This window comes from Natrix helvetica (assembly GCF_964273705.1).
Source record: "Natrix helvetica genome assembly, chromosome: 3".
Taxonomy (NCBI): Eukaryota; Metazoa; Chordata; class Lepidosauria; order Squamata; family Natricidae; genus Natrix; species Natrix helvetica.
In genome coordinates, this window is record NC_138549.1 from 36,017,249 (window position 1) to 36,038,215 (window position 20,967).

Sequence of the window (20,967 nt, forward strand, 5' to 3'; positions counted from 1 at the left end):
GCTGACAGGACAATGCCTTATGTGCCCTAACAAATGGCTCTGTGTGCCATCTGTGGCACACGTGCCACAGGTTTGCCATCACGGTTCTATAATAAACTTAACTGTTTTCAAATACTATCAGCACAGAATTGTAAATGATTGAATTTTTAATTGAAGTTTAAATACAGACCTTTTCCTTATTATAATTTTTCACATAAATTACAAGTTTGTTATGCTTAAAGAGAAAGGAAGTCAAGTCTCTGGTATACTTTCTTCCTCCTACAGATATTATGTACAATGGAGAAATGAATGAAAAAATTAAACTGTTGTACAGATTACATATTCCTCCTGGTAAGAATTTTCAAGCTACATTTAATATCCTTTCCTTTTGGTTTAGCTTACTTCATCTGTATATAACTGTCATTGGAGCAGATTGGAAAAAGAAAATTGTGAACTCTTTAAATCTGTTCACTTCCAATTCTGTACCTTATAGTGTTATCAGAAATTCCTCTAATACCTATTAATTAGCTAAATTGATTCTGGTTAAACAACAGTACCAATCTATTGTTATCAAATCTTTCTTGAACACCTGGATTCAAAATTCACATTCTTGCTCTTAGCCTGACCTTTAGAATTTTTGTACACTTAGCTCTTGGGAGTGATTTTGCTAAATGATCAATCTTGGCATACCCATTGTGCTCTCTCCTCTATAAAACATCTTTCTGACCAGAAAATGATTAAAAAGCAGGCTTTTTAGCAATGGATTTGCAATCCTAAATCTCATGAGCATTAAACCTTTTAATCAGGTCCCAAGATTTTATGCTTGTGGCATGGCCACACAAGACTCCTAGGGCGGCATTTAATGTGTATGCGTTTTAAAGGAAAGAACCCCACAAACTCACTTGTCTGATTAGTAGAGACATCTGACGCAACTTTCCCTGAGAGCTGTGTATCTGAATGTCGCCTGGACAGTTGAGGGGGAATTGAATCAGATTTCATATGGTTCTATGATTTAATTCAATACATTCTGCTAAATGTAACAATAGCATAACTTTGCCATTATAGCTCTCACAGAAAATGAAAGGGACAGTCAGTCACCACTAAAGAATTCTTTGTTATCAACTTCAAGGCCACTAGTAATTGGAAAATCAAACAGTAAGTAATCTAATTCCAAATACGAATTTTTTTTCTGTAATTATGATAATAAAATGAATAGTAAAATGTGTTGGCTAAGCTGGGGATAGGAATGGTGAGACCCATGTTCAGGAACTAGCCTGTAGTCAAACTTCTTGTTATGGAGGAAGATGGGAGGGAATATTGCATACTTAAGCTCATGAGCATAAGGTAGGATCTAAATTTTAACAAATTAATAAGGTTTGCTGCCATAAGATATGAAGTCATAGCAGCAATGGCTGTAATGAATTTAGATTCCAAAAGCAATTTCACTGACTTGTTTCAGAGACAATACAGTTGACATTTCTGAATAAGAAAAGTAAAAAAAACATTTGTCCAGTGTCATTCAATGTTACTTTTTTATGTTCACTTCATCATATATATCTATTACCTAGGTGATGGCATAGATTATCAGAAGCAGTTGAAACAGATGCTGAAGGATTTAGCCAAAGAAAAAGATACCAAGGGTGAAAAAGAACTACCTAAAATGAGCCAGGTACAAGATGAATTGTAATATGCATTACTTTTGATTCTAAGGAGGCAAACAAAGATTCAGTTAACTCAGCCTATAGATTTCTACTAGTAATGTGAAACAGAAGATGCCAGACCGTAGTATTAATCTATGCTAAGAGGTGAAGAGCTGCACTGCTACAATTCCCAACTTTACTCCCCCAGAATGTTGCAGCATTTCCCCTTTGCTACATCCATTTGTGCCAATCTGGGTGATTTTTCTTTCAACACTTTATCTTCAACATTCATACACTTGAGATAACAACTTAGCTAAAATGCTTTCTTATAACCCCAAGGAAAATATTAAGATATTGCTTTAATGCTATCTCCATAGTCCCTCCTTAGAATAACACGAATGATGAACACTAAAGTAGTCAAGTTGAAGTCTTTTCTTAGGCAGATGGGAAAACAAACATGGAAGATTGAACTTCCATTAAAGAAGCTTTAATACGCTACATATTTTGGAAAATAAGCCACTAAAATTGCATTATTTTGATGTCATCTCCCTTTGTAGCGAGAATTTATCCAGTTTTGTAAGACCTTGTACAGCATGTTCCATGAAGATCCTGAAGAAAATGAGTTGTATCAAGCTATTGCTACGGTGACTACATTGTTACTTCAGATTGGAGAAGTTGGCCAAAGAAGCAGCAGCTCAGGCTCCGATGATTTCAGTGAGGATTTCCAGACGGAGGCATCTACTTCAGAGCAGGATCAAGTTTTTACAGACACTTTGAAGATCTCAAAGAATGTGCCCTCACCTGCAGCAGGAGACTGGATTGTTTCTTTTGAACAAATCTTGGCTTCCCTATTAACTGAACAATCCTTGGTCAATTTCTTTGAGAAATCCTTAGAATTGAAACAAAAACTAGAGACTGCAAAGCTGACCCAGTGTAACTCCAAATCAAGTGGTGCAAGCCAGCCGTCACGAAGTGAAACTGAGCAGCCAAATGTACAGTAGCAAGCAACAGTTATGTACTTTCAAAATACATAATGTAATTTTAGGGCTTTTGGACCAACACAAATATTTAATACTCTTGGGGAGCTTTAAAGCCAAAACATAACTTAAAATGTGGTTTCGTGGTAAGGAGACCATCTGTTTTATTTTTGAATGTAATTTAAAACTCCCATCTTCACTTTGAAAAAGATGCTGAGCTATTTAAGCAATTCTACCAAAAAGTAAAAATAAAACAACTCCCTGTTGACAACTTTGGCCAACTACAGGTTTTATGAATTGTTGCCTTTTTTGCACTAATGCTTGTTTCAATGCTGGTAATTGAAACTATTAATATATTTGAATCAAAGTTTGTATGTCTTGCTTTCAATGTTCTATGTACATGAACTATGACTTTCTTTTTTCTGTGTGTGCACTTTTCAATAAAAGATTTTTGTATCTGTTGCTTTTCAGATTACTCCCATTTTAAGTGTCATGTGAATGCATTAGGCAATTTAGAAGAGAGTATGATTGGAAAAGTTTCAAATTATGATGTATGGTGGTTACCTTACTCATTTTGTTTTCTTCCAAAAAGGCCTTTAGATACCCGTCTAGCACAGGAATGCCAGGTGTACTCCAAAGGAAAACTGGAAAAAGGCCTGTTTTGGTCAAGTCAGTCATTTTCAAGGGGTAAAATTGATGACTTAAGAAGTTCAGTTTACTTCTAGAATCCCCCATTTTTAAAAAAACAAAAACAAAAATTAAATGCTTGCTTGGTACTACCACTCTATGGACTGCAAATCTGATGCACTACCTGATCAGGTAAATATTGTATAAACAAAAGGAAGCAATAAATCATCATTGGAACTTGTTTGGAAACTTACATACAATCTCTTTTTCTCTCTACCCAACGGGGGGGGGGGGGGGGAGAAAGAGATTCCTGCCAACAGCATCTTCATTGCGAAATTCTTGCAGTCTTAACTGTTGATCTGAAGGGGGGCATTATATTTATTTTCCTCCAATCTTGACATGTTCTATAATTGTCCAATACATTTATTTCATTCCAGAGCTTGCAAGGGAAATTGTTTTGCAAGAAAAACAGGAAGTGTGAAAAAGCTCTCACTTTGTTTCACTATCTGACAAGAGGTCATTATAAAATTTGGCTTCTCATATATCACATTCCAAGAAAGAAGACAATGTTGCCCTTGTTTTTCTTCATGTCATTAGAATTATCCAGAAACACTGACCTACCAGGCAATTGGAAGTCTTATTTCACTTTTGAGCAATTGTGGAATTCAATTGCTGATCAGTAACCCAGAGTAATCTGATTGCAAAATGTTTAATACCAATTTAGTATTTTTATTGTAATAAAAGCTTAGTTTTCATCTACATTAACAGTCTGTAGACCTGCAAAGGAAAAAAAGACAAACCATAAGTTATTGAGAGCTGAATATACTAGTCCTCAATTTACAACAGTTCTATTTAGTGATCGTACAAAGTTACGACACTGAAAGTGACATGACCATTTTTCACACTTATGACCTTTGTAGCAGTCCCACTAATTCATATTTATGACTGCTGTGGTGTCACAAGATCACATGATCACCTTTTGCAACCTTTTGATAAGCAAAATCAAAGGGGAAGCCAGATTCATTTAACTATGGTATTGACTTTAACAACAGTGGCAAGAAATGTCATAAAATGGGGCAAAGCTCCCTTAGTTGGGCTCAATTGTTGTAAATTGAAAGTTACCTGTACTAATATAATATACTGTGTTTCCCTGAAAATAAGACAGGGTCTTATTTTCTTTTGAACTGCCCTCCAAAATAAATACTTGGCCTTATTTTCAGGGAGGTTTTATGTTTGAGGTGCAGGAGGCGGTGAACATCGTCACTTCATGGCTGCTGCTGTGTTGCAATATTTTCAGGAGAAGGCTTATTGTAGCGCATGCGCTCAAAAGTCCGATTGGGCTTATTATCGGGGGAGGTCTTATTTTCGGGGAAACAGGGTAACGTGCAATTATATATGTAACTTGTTTTTCTTGAAAATGGTGCAATTACTTCTAAGCACTGGTACAATCACATTTAAAGAAATATGGATCTCTTTTAATATAGAATACAATTTACCTTTGAAGGTGGTGACTGGCACATAAGTAACCAGTGTATACAACTTATTGGGTGAATCTTCATCTTCATTGCGCTTTCGGGATAAGCGTACTCTGATACGATAAGGAACATTCCTGTAAAATATTTGCAACGTTTAGAAGCATGTTTTTTCTTTCTTTTATGCTAGTACTTTGCTCTCTAAAAGGTAGGCACGTTATGTATAATAGCAGTATTTTTTTTACTTTTATTTTTAAGTAAAAAACTCCAACGTAAAAATTTAGCTTTATTTCTAAATAAAGCTGCTGGGTTTATTTAAAGTAATGTTAATTAAAGCAGTCCTGGCTTAATTACAATTTAAACTGGTAACTCCACTAAGCACTGTTGCTAAGCAGAAAATCAGCTAGTAATGGTAGGGTTACACCACTTCCTGTTTGGTCATTATGCGAGACATCACGATTGTAATTCTTACAATAAACATATTATAAACTGTAATTGTAATATCCGCATAACTGTTAGTAGAAAGCCTGACGTGAAGCATACAAACGGCACTCACATGACCACAGACTGATCAATCAATCAGAAGAGAGCTGGAAGAGACCTTGGAGGTCGTCTAGTCCAACTCCCTGCTCAAATAGGAAAACAAGTGGCTATCCAGTCTCTTCTTAGAAACCTCCAGTGATGAAGCACGTACAACTTCTGAAGGCAAGCTGTTCCACTGGTTAATTATTCTATTAGGAAGTTTCTCCTTAATTCCAGGTTGCTGCTCTCCTTGACTAGTTTCCATCCATTGTTTCTTGTCTTGCCTTCTGCTGCTTTGGAAAATAAATTGACTCCTCTTGTTTGTGGCAACCCCTCAAATACTGAAACATTGCTATCGTGTCACCCCTAGTCCTTCTTTCTCTAGACTGGCCACACCCAATTCCTGCAGCCGTTCATGTTTTTATCTTGAGGCTTTTAATCAACTTTGCATTGTTTCCAAAATCACAACATATTTTTTGTAGCAAAATGTGAGCAAAATGGGATGCAGTATTCCAAGTGTGATCTTACTAAGGATTTATAAAGCAGTATTAATACTTCACATGCTTTTGATTTTATGCCTCTGTTTAGACAACCAAGGATCGTAGTAGCGTTTTTGGCTGCTGCGGCACACTACTAAATCATGTTTAAGTGATCATCCACTAGGACTCCAAGGTCCCTCTCACAGTTACTGTTTTTGAGTCAGATTTCACCTAACCTGTGCTTACACCTTGGGTCTTTCCTGCCTAAGTGTATAATGTTGTTTTTCTCCACATTACATTTCATGTTGCTGGATAAGGCTCATTGTTCAAGTCTTTTTGGATCCTGAGCTTGTCTTCTGGAGTGTTGGCTATTCCTGCCAGCTTAGTGTTATCTGAAAATTTGATGAGTTCCCCTTTGTCATCTAAGTCATTTATGAAGATATTGAAAAGTACTGGGCCTAAAACGGAACCTTGTGGTACCCCACAAGGTTCCTTCCCTCCATATAGATGTAGGACTATTCATTGAGTAGCTTGTCAGCCTGTTACAAATCCATCTGGTAGTAATTCTGTGATGCAAGTAAATGTAAGGATTGATCACAAAGCTGGAGTTTGTGTTTTAGATTATTGTAATTTCCAGCAGTCATTAAAAAAGACAGTATGCAAGGACCACCTGTGACTTATATTCTTCAAGAGAATGACCTCAATCACTTGGATTTATAACTGCATCTGATTATTAGAACAGATAGGCCTTGAGTTATGACCCATAATTGACCCCAAAATTTGTGTTGCTAAGTGAAACATTTATAAAGTGACTGCCCCATTTTACCACTTTTCTTTCTACAGTTAAGTGAATCATTGCGTTGGTTAAGTTACTAACATGGTTGTTAAGTGAATCTGGATTCCCCATTGACTTTGCTTGCCAGAAAGTCGCAAAAGCAGACCACATGATTCCAGGACATTGCAACTGTCATAAATGTGAGTCAGTTGTCAAGCATCTGAATTTTGATCATGTGACCATGGGGAGGCTTGCAATGGTTGTAAGTGTGAAAAAAAGTCATGTCACTTTTTTCAGTGCCGCTTTAACTGAACAATCATTAAATGAAATGTTGCAACTAGAGGACTAGCTGTACATTAAGAAGCACCAGTCATTCTCAATCTACCCTACTCCATAGGGTTATGGAGAAAAAATGATAAATAAAAGTATTATATTAGGAAGAGCCTTGCATTTGTGTGAAAGGATGAAAAAACCAACAAATAACATAGTATAGTTTCTTTTTTACCCTTCAATCATGTGCAATATTCAGAGTCTCTATGGATAAGTCCTTTTTCTTGGTAAGGTTTTTTCAGAAGTGGTTGGCCATGGCTTTCTTCCTTACCAGTTCTAAAAAAATTTCACCAGCCAGTTTAGTAGTTGAATGCCTCTCATCATACCCAGTCTTACTTGTGCAAACATTGAGTATTCCTTTGCACTGAGCAAAGAACAGGAGAGCACCTTGATCAAGGAAAACAATCTGATGATACCTTATTCCTTTTGTCCAGACAGCCTTGTTCAAACGGGTATCAATGCGTACATCAGGAGTACCCATTTCCTTCATGGCAAATTTTCGAATCTCCTTAAGAGCACGAGGAGCCCGTTTCTTGAAGCCCCTAAGAGTACAAAAATAAATAAAGACTGTGCCATCGAGTCAGAGGTTCTGCTTTTATATTTTCACATCAGCTTTAAATAATATAAAAGGTATGCACATTCAAAGGAACATTTCATACATATCTTTTCACACAGCTATATGTGCGAATCTACATTCAATATTTTCATTGTGAATGCACACAGCTGCCTTCACACACACAAAGCAGAAGCAGACTTTGAAGCAATTATACATGCTAAGACACAGCTGCTTTAAAGCTGTAAAGGGTGATTCATTCTTTCTAACACATCCAGTCAGTTTTTGAAAATGCTTGTACAGCCTGAATATAATGGATATAAATCTATAAATCTCTATTTTTTTAAAAAAAAACTATTACATTCACTATTACATACTTTTGGTATATTCAAATATTTATTACAAAGACCAGTAAATTAAAAATGAGTATCTAATTAAAAGTTCTAGAAAAAAATAGTAAGAAATAACAAATAAAATCTATGCTGAAATCATAATTTGACAGCCTATCTATTAGTTGCATGTAAACAAGAGGACAGACTAAGCTATAATGTAATATTAGTCATATTGTGAAGGCCTATAGTTATCAGGTACTAGAACATAACATAATATCAAAAGATTTAGTGCATTAATTGTATACAATGGTTATAATGGATTGTTCATCAGGTTCCGGCAAATCTTTAATGCAAGTGCGCAGAATCTTGTCACCTTCATTGTGACGACGATACTTTTGTTATGTTTTAGAAACAATTTGCAGCAGCAAAATTCAGAAACTTTAGTGTTCTAAAAAGGTATTTTGCCCTAAACAGGGCAAAAAAGGGCAAATTCAGGAAGCTCTAGAGGGCTCTCAAACTACAAGCTTGGTAGCAGCACTTTGACAATAGTGATGTCATATCTGATAAAAAATATTACAGCTGGCGGGCCAATATTTTCATTTCAGGCTTTTCTATAAATTGGAGAGATTATGGCAATACTAAATACCACCTTTCAGGGCTTTTACTGAGCCAGTCCATAATACCCCAGAAATTTAACTGGCCCTGTGGGACTAAGTGCTTCTAATATCTGTGCCATTCTACATTCTTATTTCTCTTCAAATAAATCCAATAAGTACATCTTATGAACCAACCTTAGCAATCACTGATCTATTTCTGAATTTAAAATATTAAAGCTATTTCAAAAGGGAATTAACAAAATGCTGAAAAAGAACGTTGGTCTTACCTGAACGTTTTTTTCGGGAGAGTGGAGGGAGGGGTCACTGAAGGGTTATTACAGCCTGATTGGTCCATTTGACTGAGAGAAAACTTCTTAGCCTTCGGCTTCTCCCGTTGGCTCCCAGTTTCCGCGATGTCAGGTCAGCGTCTGCATGATGTAAGAAGACAAGGGAAAGCCGCCCCGGGCCACCCGATCCTACCCCTCCCAGACCCTGTCTATCTAACTAGGGTGGGAGAGTGACCCCTCCCTCCACTCTCCCGAAAAAAACGTTCAGGTAAGACCAACGTTCTTTTTCCAGTAGAGTGGAGGGAGGGGTCACTGAAGGGACATACCCACGCTACGTCCCAGGGAGGGGAGACTGGGTCTCAGGGGGAGGATCGGCCACCACCCGCTGGAGAACCCTCCGCCCAAAGGATGCCTCAGCCGAGGCATAAGCGTCCAGGCGGTAGTGTCTTATGAAAGGAGTAGGGGAGGCCCAGGTGGCCGCGCGACAGATGTCCTCGAAGGGCGCCCTTGTGGCCCAGGCCGCTGAGGAGGCCGCACTACGAGTAGAGTGAGCCGTAATCCCCGACGGGGGAGATTTGCCTGAGGCTCCATAGGCCTCAACGATGGCCAACCTGATCCACCTCCCAATAGTTGAGGACGAGACCTTATTGCCTAGGGAACCTGGGTGAAACGAGACAAACAACGCCTCGGTCTTACGAATGCCTTCCGTCCGTTTCAGATAAATACGGAGGGCCCTGCGTACATCCAACCGATGCCACGCCTGTTCTCTCTCCCTTGTTGGATTGGGGCAAAAATTTGGTAGGACAATTTCCTGGGCCCTATGAAAAATAGTATTGACCTTCGGTATGAACGAAGGATCTAAACGCAATACCACCCTGTCCTGGTGAATCATGCAAAGGTCGCTTCTAACAGAAAGGGCCCCCAGCTCAGAGATACGCCTGGCCGATGTAATGGCCACTAAAAATACTACCTTCAGTGATAGGAGGCGCATGTGGACCGACCTGAGCGGTTCAAAGGGAGACCCCGTCAGTGCCTTCAGGACGATGGTAAGGTCCCATGTAGGGAACCTATGGACCGGAGGCGGACGGATGTTGGCCGCCCCTTTAAGGAACCTCTTCACCAACGGAGAGCGAGAGAGGGTAGAGGGACCCTCCCCTCCCAATATAGTGGATAGGGCCGCTACCTGTCGCCTGAGGGTATTATGGGACAACCCATCCTCTAATCCTTTTTGAAGAAATTCTAGAACGTCTGGAACCGTGGCCCTGGCTGGATCCACCCCCCTGGGGCTACACCACTTCGCGAAGGCCGACCAGGTGGCGTTATAGATCCTCACTGTGGACGGTTTCCTAGCTGCCTCTAAGGTGGCTATGACCCCCGATGACAGCTTCCTCCGTTTCAGCAATCCCCTCTCAAGAGCCACGCGGTCAGATGCAGCCACTGCGGCTCTGGGTGAACTAAGACCCCCTGATACAAGACTACCTCTTCCGGTGGAATTCTCCAGGGATCTACGACCGAGAGCTGGACCAGGTCCGCAAACCATGGTCTCCTCGGCCAATATGGGGCTAACAGAATGACGGAAGCCCTCTCTGTGACTACCTTCCGAATGGTTCTGGGAATGAGGGGAAGGGGAGGGAAGGCGTAGAGGAGACCCGGAGGCCACCGGGTCCTGAGAGCATCCGCTCCTTCTGCAGCTGGGGTCTGGAATCTGGTGAAAAATCTCGGCAGCTGCGTGTTGCTGGGGGAGGCAAACAGGTCCACAAGGGGGTTGCCGAACCTGAGGCAGATCTTTCGAAACAACTCTGGATCTAGCTGCCACTCGCCGTTGTCCAGAGTCGCCCGGCTCAACCAGTCTGCCTGGTGATTGGACGTCCCCGCAATATGTTCTGCCATAATGGAGGCCAAGTGTCTCTCCGCCCATAGGCCTAATGTCTGTGCCTCCCGCCAGAGGGCTCGGGAGTGAGTCCCGCCTTGCCGATTTACATGAGCTTTCGTCGCTACATTGTCCGTAAGTAGTAGGACATGTCGCCCCTGTAGCTGGCGGTTGAAAGTCCGGAGGGCCAGTCTCGCGGCCTTGAGTTCGAGCCAATTTATATTGTGTCTGAGGTCCGAGGCAGTCCAACGTCCCTGGGCCATGTTGGACCCCATCACGGCCCCCCAGCCGTAAAGGCTCGCGTCCGTCGTGACTTGTACTCTCTCCGGCTCCCAAATAGAGGCCCCCTGTCGCAATGCTGGGGACATCCACCACTTGAGCGAGCGTCTCACTTCCGACGTTAAGCGAAGCGGTCGTAGAGAGTTGCTCAACATTCTCCTTTGGGCTGGTATTAAGGCCCACTGAAGGGGACGCAGATGCAGGCGGGCCCAGGGAACTATCCCTATGCAGGATACCATCTTCCCCAGGAGTCGTGATAATGTCAGGGTGGAAACGGACCTTTTTGTCCTGATTGACCTGATCAACTGCGTCAGACTGTCTAAGCGGTCTGGGGACAGGCGGACCCACCCCGACTGGGAATCTATCACTGTCCCTAGGTGCAGAATCTGTCTGGATGGGGATAGATGGCTCTTGGGGAAATTCACTGAGAAGCCTAGTGTCTGGAGCCATTGGATGGTCAGCTGGAGGTCTGCCCTGGCCCTGGGAAGAGACCCTGCCTGCACCAAGACGTCGTCCAGGTAACACTGGAGCCTGACTGGGATGGATCTCAGGTAAGCGGCCAGTGCCGCCAGGACTTTGGTGAACGTCCGAGGGGCCGAGGCCAGGCCGAATGGCAGGGCCCGGTACTGATAGTGTCTGCCTTTGTGGGAAAATCTCAGAAATTGACGGTGAGACCGAAGGATGGGGATGTGTAGGTAGGCCTCCGTCAGGTCTACCGAGGCCATGTAATCCCCCTTTCGAATGCCCTGCAAGATTGATTTTAGGGAGGCCATCTTGAAGCGCCTGTAAACTAGATACTGATTCAGGCGTTTCAGGTCGAGAATAGCCCTCCAACCCCCCGAGACCTTCGGGACTACAAATAGATTTGAATAGTAGCCCCGCCCCCTCTCCGTTTCCGGAACGACCTCCACCGCTCTGATTTCCAGAAGGTGTGAAACGGCGAGGTCCATGAGATGACGGCGTTCCGGATCCCGGGATGGGGAGAAAACTTTGAAGCGCCTCGGGGGATAGGAGAGGAACTCTAACCTTAGGCCGTGGCGAATGGTCGCCCGGACCCAACCGTCTGTTGTAATCTGGTCCCACTTGTCCGCATATAATGCCAGGCGGCTGCCTATGGGATGACTCGGATTTGAGTCATTTCCCTCTGCGGAAGGGGCGGCCGCCCCCCCCGCGAAAGGGCCGCTTGGACTGAGACTGGTATCTGGAGCGGTCTTGGAAGCCTTGTCTATTGAATGGCCTATCCTGCCTGTACTGTTGGAAACGGGACTCCTGGTCCCTGTCATAGTTTCTGAAAGGAGGCCTGCGATATGGGTGACTGCGTGTCTCGGATTTCTTAGTGGAAGTAGGCATTACCTTTTTCTTTTCCTTATTCTCCACTAGAATTGGGTCTAGGGCAGACCCAAACAAATTTGGACCCGTGAAGGGGGCAGCTATCAAATCCCATTTGGCTTTATTATCGATCTGCCAATTTCTAAGCCAAAGGAGCCGGCGTGAGGCCACAGAGGTGGCCAAGGCGCTGGAGCCAAAACGCATGGCATCCAAGGTCGCGTCGGCCGAATACTGGCAGGCCGCCATAATTTTGGTCAGATCTTGATGGATTCGATCATCCTGGATCGGGATACGATCCTGGAGTTGGCGGAGCCACATCACTGTTGTGCGATTAAAATACGAGGCGGCAGCCGCCGCTCGCATTGCCCAAGCGGAAGCCTTATAATTTTTCCGCAGGGTAAGCTCCGCCCTCTTATCCTCCGGCTTAAGTTTGTCCGCAGCATCCCCGGAGACCACCGGGGAGGATGAGACCAGGGCAGCTATGGGTTGGTCTATAGCCGGAAGTTGAATTGCCTGTAAAAAGGCCTTCTCCATATTATAAGCCCGCCTATCATTGCTGCCAGGAGGGGAAAAATTCGAAGGTCGGGCCCACTGACTGGTGGCCACCTCCAAGAACAGAGGAGGAGCAGGGATCTCCTCCTTGTTGGTGGCCGTGTTTGAGAACATCACCATGTCTGGATCCCTGGGCGGGGGCACTGTGGGGTCCCCTGTGCCCACCTTGGTGGTTCTCCTAGCCTTCTTCAGTAGGGGTTTAAACATGGCCTGAATGAATAAGTTAGAAGAGGTGGGCTGATCAGTGGCCGCATCCTCTTCCTCAGAGAAACCCCAGTCGTCTTGACGACCGGCCTCCCCCCTAGAAGAGACCTCGCTCATGAGGGAGGGGGAAGAATTCCTAGACCTGGCCCTGCTGAACGGAGTAATCCTATTATGCCGGGAAGGTCTGTCTCTTTGAGCTATTCCCCTAGAAATGGCTGCAGAAATTAATCTTTTTAGATTTTCAGGGAGGTGTTCTAGATCCTCCTCGTCATAATCAGAATCATAGTCATGAGGAATTGAATCCCTGTGGGATCTCCTACCACGGGAGGGGCCTGCAGAGGGGCCCTCTAAAGGATCATTTCTATCCAAGCCCCCTGTCCCAGGGGAAGTTGGGGGAGGGGGAGAAGCCCCCCGTTTTTCACTCCTAACAGATCTGGATGAAGAGGAAGAGGGAGAGGAAGGGCTGAACCCCCTGTTGACAGAAGGGGAATGACTATGAGCCTCAGGTCTGGGAGATCTAGATCTAGGTCTGGGATCCCTGACCTTCTTCTTTTCTGCCCTCTCAATCGCTTTCTCGATTGCCCTGGAACGCCTAAGCTCATCCCTTTGTAGGGTTCTGGAGGGGCGATCCTCCGCAGAAGGCCTAGAAACACGAGGCCTGGCTGGGGCAGTGGGGCCTGACTTATCTTCCTGGGCCTGGGGAGTTGCGGTTTGAACTGCCTCAGATCTCGCTGCCATCGCCCCACTCACGTGCTCCGATGATTATAGAAGAAGAAGCAGTCGCAGTTAGAAGCCTCTTGCTGGGAGAAACTCTCAACTTGAGCTTTGAATAATGACGGAGGCTCGGTAGAGGGTGGAAGGGCTAGGCCCAACACGTGTTCAAAATGGCCGCCGCTGAGGCTTGCTGGTCTTCTTCTCGAGCGGCCGTTTAAAATGGCGCCCGAGCTTGCCGCTTGCCTCCCCCGCACTTTGTAGGGCTCGCCGTTTAAAAAGGCAAGTGATCTCGGCCCTTTAGCTACTTCCGCCGGTCTTCACGCCCGGCAATAGCCGCTGGCGCTCCGGTCTCGTTCCCGCGCCGCCGCCGAGGGCACCGCCGACTCGGTAGAGACGGCGCGGTCTCGTTTAATGACTGCCGGTCTTCACGCGCGGCAAAGGGCCGCCGGCGCTGCGGCTTCAAGGCAAGGAATCGTCTCGGGGGAGGATAAATGAGCTGCAAGCCCCCCGGCACGCCCGAGTCACCAGGAATCAGTCGGGGGGGAAAAGAGCCCGCAGGGAGTAAGGTGGGAAGAGCTTTGCTCCGCGCTGCTTTCCCTGCCTATTTAGGACTGCGATAGCTTGTCCTATTGGGCCAGCTCTATTTTACGAAGCAATTTGTTTGATTTAGAGTGTCCAATTGAACCAATTAATTTTTTTAAATTTAGTACTCACAATCACTGGGAACCAAATTTGAGTCTTTTGGACCTTGTTGACTGAGAGGAAACTGGGAGCCAACGGGAGAAGCCGAAGGCTAAGAAGTTTTCTCTCAGTCAAATGGACCAATCAGGCTGTAATAACCCTTCAGTGACCCCTCCCTCCACTCTACTGGAAAATTAAAACAGTCTGATCAAAATTAAAACAGAGGAAAAACCACTCACACGCCATGGATCCTTTTGTGAATATTTATAGTATATTCTCGAGTAACCACCTCATTGATGGCTGATCGGCCTTTCTTCTTTTCACCACCTTTCTTTGCAGGGGCCATCTGTTTACAACATGCAACAAAAATAGAATATTGTACAGACTTTTGTAGAATAGCATAACATCAAGTTTCACACAATGCGCGCACACGCACACACAGCAATCATATGTCATCTACAAAATCTGATCCCAAATTTTGGGAGAACTCAAAAGCAGTTTGGGGCAATATTCCTTTTGAACAAGTGTACAGGCAATGTTAGTTTTTTGTCCAATATACTTTCATTTACACCAATTACACAATTATTTCATTAGAATATGAAGTATCTAACTACTACTACATTCGTGTCGGAAGTACCTTTTTCCAAGGCACTTCCAGGTTGAAAGGATTAGCCGATGAGATCACCATTGCCCAGGGGATGCCCAAGGAAGTGGTACCATACTTATTTATCTACTTGCATTCCCACGATTTTGAAATGCTAGATGGGCAGGAGCTGGGACAAATTGACGGGAGCTCATCCAATAACAATTTGAAAGACAGCTATGGGACTAAAAATAGTGGCAAAATAAGTTTAGAGACCTTAACAATGTCCATCACAGAATCTCTGTCATAGCACTGCATTCAGTCCCTTCAAATCTTGGGGTACTGAGTATTGTTCTATCAATAACTGTTGCAACTAAGATACAACTGATAATTGGTATATCCTATGGACCCAAATACTGCCTAAGAAATCCTATCTCAGCAAAACTCTAGAATAGCATTCAATGGTGCAGTTCTCTACAGCTACAGTATGTCGAGGTATTACTTAGGGGGGAAGCATTACAACTTAGAATTTAGCTACAAAGCACATCCTGGGCTTTTTACACAGCAGCTAAAGGAGAGCACAAATGGCTGATGCACTGGAGAAACAGTCCATCATGGAAGTGATTCCCAACAAGTGAGTCTACGTCTACGGACAAGAATACACTGATCCACGATTCATATTTGGGCGATGAGTTAAAACTTTTTGAATGCAATTTTATTCATTAGTACTAAAGATGAGAATCATATTTTTGCCCATGTCAAAGCATTAGGTGGGCAAAAAGATGATGTGGCTTACAGCCTGGGATTTTTGACACTTTCTATATATCTTCCTAGGGACTTCTTTAGAATAATACACATATATTATAGAGCAATATCTGCCTCCCAGCCTGTTTTATATTAGCCATTCCTGTTGCTTCCAATCATCTCTATTTTCACACATTCAAGCGAAACGGCCCTGCGTGAAGGCCGGCATTGCGAGAGAGAGAAAAACATTTCGGGCACTTATGGGGAATCTTTCAACGTCAGCGCGAAAACATGCAGCCCTCCGTGAGCGATATCATTCCAACAGCCAGGATGGCTCGGAACTCCGGCCCTAAAAAGGTCCACCGCTACGGATGGAGTCGGATAACAACCAAAACCCACATTACGGCTACTCACCCTGCTTAGGACAAGCTCGGAAAGGAAGAGCCACAGGAATTATGGGAGGAAATCACAGAAACCGGAAGTATCATAGAGATCGAAAAAGAGCAACGAAAAGAATAGCTAGCTTCCGGGTTAAAAGGCGGATGTTGAGGGGTGGATTGTTTGTTTGGACGGGCGACCTGCAGTTTTATCCATTTTTTTGTTTTCCGCGGTTAAGTGGAAATTATAAATGTTCATAAGAGGCAGTGAAAAGAAGAAAGGATACATTAGTCCTGGAGATACGGTAGCAATTGGGTTTTTGCTAAGGCAAGAGACTCGATTGGCTTTTAAATATTCTTAAAACAGAATAAAAAGTTGTAAACTGTATCCTTCTCCCATTGAAAAATTCTCGATTGAGGTTGGGTGAGAAAAAGAGGAACGAAGAGGACCCAAGCCAATTGTATATCATGTAAAACCGCCTTTTTATTCTCTACTCTCACACGTTGCTTCTCAATCTTCAACTGTTTGTTCTGATTTCCCATTTTGGGAATTAAAAAAATGGCTTAGTGTGGGATTTTGCAGTCTTTTGCAATTAGAAGGAAAGATCCTGCCTGAGAAGAAATCAAATTTAAATAAGAGATAAGCCAGTCTGGGAATTCCCAGATATTCGGGACTTTTAATTACCATAGACCAGCCAGCATGACTAATGAAGTGCTGAGAAAAATGTAATACTGTATTAATTCTGCAGACCACCATGTATTCTTTTGCCTGGTAACATTTGACATCTGCACGTCAAATGATAGCTTGTTAAACAGGAATATAATCTCATTTTATTTTTTTCTTGGGCATCCACAGGAGGAAGAACATCTACAAATAACAATTTAAATACAATGGATGTGCAACTTGTTGATTTAAAATCCTTTCTATTTGGAATCACTTTGTAGCTGCCAGTATTTCAGAATAATAGCAGTATGATTATTTCAGCATTCCTGACATAGCATAGTGTATATTAAAAATATTTTATACCCAATACATATACTGTGTGTCAAAAAGACTAATTATATGTGTTTACTTTATTGTGTGTTTACAGTAGAGATGAAAAAACTTTACATTCCAATACTGAGTACGATTTCAAGAATCATATTCCAATGTTGATGGAGGAAAGTAAAGCAGATAGAATACATGAAATAAAACCAGTGGTGCAATTCAGCTGGTTCTATCTGGTTTGGGCAAACTGGTAGCGGTGGCAAAGAGAGGCTCCACCCACCCGTCCAGACATCATCATGTCCTGTTTTTGACGCTCTGCGCATGCGCAGAAGGTCCTGCACGCATGCTTGTTAGGTACTGGTGCGATTAAGCACTAGCAATGAACCCCAGGTCGAGGTTATAACAGAGCAACCCTGTAAAGTATACGCAGCGTGCGATAGATAAAGCAACCACACTGAATAATGGATAGTAAAGTAACAAAATAAATCTTTACTTTTTGAAGAATATAGCAAAATCCATAAACACAGCCAAAAAGTCATACACAGAAAAAACAGTCCAATACTACCAAGATAACTTGGATACAAGTAGCAAATAACTTACACACAGTAAGTAGTAGCAACAGTAGTAACAGTTAGGCAGCAGTTATCATACAGCAATCAAGAGAGAGAGAGAGAGAGAGAGAGCAACAACATCAGCTGCAATTTAAAGGCTGTAATCTACTAATTAGCAGAGCTCCTCTCTTAAAGATACATAACATGCCTTGTGCAATATATTGTCTACCCAACTTGTTGGTTACACCCTAACAATGCTCACATTTGCAAACCGGTAGCGAAGGTAAGTTGATTTCACCCCTGAATAAAACCAACATCCTAAATAAGGAGCAGTATCCATTACAAATACCTCCCCTGTATGCTTTTTTAGAAGTAAACAGATTTGTACTTCCATGTGCCTTTTCCTTGCATAGCACCTTGAAGTAGACAAGATTATTCTGTAATTGCCCAGAGCTGCTGTAATAGTGAGATGGGTGGCATACACATTTAATAAAGTATCAGTTTCTTCTTTGCAAACCTACTCTGAAGTGAGTTTCAAAAGTTTTAATGTGGCTTGTTTTCAGATAAGCATGTATAAGCCTGCTTCCCCTCCCCACCTTAAGTGCAGCTGAAGGAGCAGAGATGCTATCCAGAGATGCTACAGAGATGCCATCCTGTAGCCACACATAACTGCCTGCACAGTTATACTCTGCACCAGCTGAATCTTCCTGATGCTCTTTAAGGGCAGTATAGAATGTGTTACAGCAGGGTTCTCAACCCCCTTTAAATCCCTTTTGTGGCCATGGACCATGGCCGCAGACCCCCAAAACTTATATCATGGTTTAAATAATAAAATTTCTTCAAAGCTTTGCGGCCATGATGACATCATGCCCTCCCCCCCAGGTGTCCGCAGACCACAGATTGAGAACCACTGTGTTACAGCAGTCTACTCTGATTTGTTACATAGGAATAAGATAAAGCCAGATGATAAACTGGGTTTCATGTGAACATGAAGAGAAGTAGTTCAGCCAGGGGGAAAAACAGAGTTTCAAAATAATTTTATTGATTACAGATTATTGGACCTAAGATTCTTTTTCAAATATTTTTTATTAAGAATTATACATGAAGAGAGTAAAAGTCAATACAAACTACAAAAAATACAAACAGAAAAATATAAAAACGAGGTGGTGTATTTTTAAAAAAAGGAGAAAGGAAAAGAGAAAGAAAAAAGAAAAAACTTCATCCCAGCAGGTAAAAATAATTTTAATAATTTACCACTATCTCTGAATAAAACATAATCTCTCTTCTCCCCATGTCTCATCTCTTAGATAAGGAAAATAAGATCCAAATGGTACATAAATCTATCTTTGTCAGCAAAAGTCCAATAAGGGCAACCATTTTAAACGTGTTTGAATAAGTTTATGCATCTTTTCTAATTTTTAGAATTATTCTTTATAACTTTCTTTTTAAAGTTTCAGTGTGCTGCTCATCTGTGTTTCAAAGCAAAAATCCTTCAAAACTTACACATTTCTTTTATATCAATAAGTAAAATTATTCTTCGTCACTTAAAAAAAAATCCTTCCAAATCTTAGCAGAGCTCTATTCAGAATAAAAAAAAAACCAGATCAGATTCCTGGTTTAATGGCTGTTCATCTCCTTTGAAGAATGATTCATCTATCTCATCCATTTGTATTACATTTAAATAATCTTCATATTAATTTCATAGACATCCATTGCAACTCACAGTTGTTTTACAACTTCATTAGAATAAACTCTGTCAATTTTTTAATCATTTGATCCATTCTATTAACTAAAATGCCCTAATTTCAATTCTTTATCCTCTGGTTCTAGTGTGTCCAGCCTTCAAGGTCTCCTTATCATTAAAAAAAATTAAAGCAATCTATTTTCCATTGAGAAAATATATTCTAAATAATTCAGAATTATAATTCCAACTCCCTCTAGCCCCTTAATCCATTACCAACTTTCAAAATCTATCTCCAAAGTTCTTTTTTGCTCCAAATATAATATAGTTCTAAAACTTTTAAAATCAAATTTACACCATAGTTTTTTAAGGAGGTGGAAACTCAAACAATGAATACAATAAAACCTTGCCAGTCTGAAGAGTCTTCATATGCAATCCCCCCAATCAAAAACATGATTAAGTTATAAGGCTTGATATAATTTAATATCCATGAAGGCTGCTTTGAGTATGAGCTTAATCCCGATTATAAGCCATATTACCTATAGGCATTTTAAAATAGCAGTATCCAGTCTGCTCATATCCAGAACCACATGGATAATCTCAGTTACATTTCCTTTGTTCTGGAGAAATTATGCCAGTTAGGATCCAGCGGCACCTTGGAAAAGCTATCTTGCTAACCAACAAAAGCCAGCAAGGTGTCAGCTCACCATGGTATGTACAGGAACTCTCCAGTAACTAATCTTAAAGGGCAAGGTTTGCTGTAATGCTACATTTTGAGAAACTTGGCTATTTTCAAGGTATACCATTTGTAGCAACAAGCTATTTTGCATCCATAGCAACATCGTGAGAATAGATAAAGTTTTGATCATGACCTTAAGCATTAAATAGAAAAAATAATATAATTTGATTAAACCTACAAGTAGTCTTCACTTAACAATGGTAATTGCAATCAGAATTTCTGTTGCTAAGCGCTACAATCATAAAGCATGATGTTACCTGACCACATTGCTTAGTGAGAGCAATCCTGGCAGTCCCTATTGCCAACCAAAAATCATGAATCATTAAGCAAGAACTTCAAGTAATTATGATTTGCAAATTCCTGCAGGCTTCCTCTAAGCCAGGGGTGTCCAAACTTGGGAACTTTAAGGCATGTGGACTTCAACTCCCAGAATTCCCCAGCCAGCCTGGCTGGCTGGGGAATTCTGGGAGTTGAAGTCCACAAGTCTTAAAGTTCCCAAGTTTGGACACCCCTGCTCTAAGCAAAGTCAATGGGGAAGCTGGCTGGAAGTTGCAAGTCCTGAGTGGTCTGAGAATGGATGAGTATTCCAAAGTGAATCAGGAAATTCTCTGGCACCGCACGAGTGCATGCAGGCTTAGGAGGAAGTGCTGCAGTGCTGCAAAAGTGCATGAGTCTGGAGTGCATGGGTCTGGAGAGGGCATATTGTAGCACAAAGTGTGAGATCCCTGGAGAAATACTGGCAGGACCACCTTCCAACTTTCTCTGCTGGCTTCCCCAATCACTTTTCTTGTGAGAAGCCAGTAAGAAAAGTTGTATCACGTGACTGGTGAATGCTGCAACTATCATAAGTGCAAGCCAAGTGCTCAGATCACAATCACATGACCGTAGGGGGGGCTGGAACTTTGAAGACTATTCAGGCTATCACTCATTCAGTGGCACTGCAACTTTGAATGGTCGCTGAACAAGTTGTTGTTAACGAAAACAACCTGTATTATCCTATTGGCCTCTAAATATCAGACATTTAAATAGCATTGAATATGTATAACTGAGTTATCTGTAAACAATAGAAGTGTAGGATAATTATCCTGATTATATGGGGGAAAAGC

General features: G+C 42.1%; 2 protein-coding genes across 6 annotated transcripts in view; one reads left to right on the forward strand and one right to left on the reverse strand.

The window, feature by feature from the left end:
• TBC1D8 (TBC1 domain family member 8) overlaps positions 1 to 3,066 on the forward strand; it is a 47,767-nt gene extending 44,701 nt beyond the window's left edge. For all 5 annotated transcript variants that reach the window (XM_081946006.1, XM_081946007.1, XM_081946008.1 and 2 more), the window contains 4 exons: positions 265 to 330; positions 1,045 to 1,134; positions 1,548 to 1,648; positions 2,177 to 3,066. In XM_081946006.1, the coding sequence (XP_081802132.1) occupies positions 265 to 330; positions 1,045 to 1,134; positions 1,548 to 1,648; positions 2,177 to 2,620 (701 nt within the window). In that variant the 3' untranslated portion in view covers positions 2,621 to 3,066. The remainder of the gene's footprint in view (positions 1 to 264; positions 331 to 1,044; positions 1,135 to 1,547; positions 1,649 to 2,176) is intronic.
• An 865-nt stretch (positions 3,067 to 3,931) lies between these two features.
• RPL31 (ribosomal protein L31) lies at positions 3,932 to 15,991 on the reverse strand. The gene is made up of 5 exons (XM_081946011.1): positions 15,940 to 15,991; positions 14,438 to 14,544; positions 7,218 to 7,343; positions 4,720 to 4,832; positions 3,932 to 4,000 (listed from the first exon to the last, which is right to left on the reverse strand). The coding sequence occupies exons 2-5, from the start codon at positions 14,542 to 14,544 to the stop codon at positions 3,969 to 3,971; spliced, it is 378 nt and encodes a 125-aa protein (XP_081802137.1). The 5' UTR covers positions 15,940 to 15,991; the 3' UTR covers positions 3,932 to 3,968.
• Between the last annotated feature and the right edge of the window lie 4,976 nt (positions 15,992 to 20,967).

What these genes read in the sequence shown, in the direction of transcription:
- RPL31 (XM_081946011.1), bottom strand. Translation starts at nt 14,544, where the DNA reads ATGGCCCCTGCAAAGAAAGGTGGTGAAAAGAAGAAAGGCCGATCAGCC. An exon ending in CACAAAAGGATCCATGGCGT is followed by an intron (nt 7,344 to 14,437) that starts GTGAGTGGTTTT and finishes TTGTACTCTTAG; the next exon opens with GGGCTTCAAGAAACGGGCTC. An exon ending in GCCAGTCACCACCTTCAAAG is followed by an intron (nt 4,001 to 4,719) that starts GTAAATTGTATT and finishes TTTCCTTTGCAG; the next exon opens with GTCTACAGACTGTTAATGTA.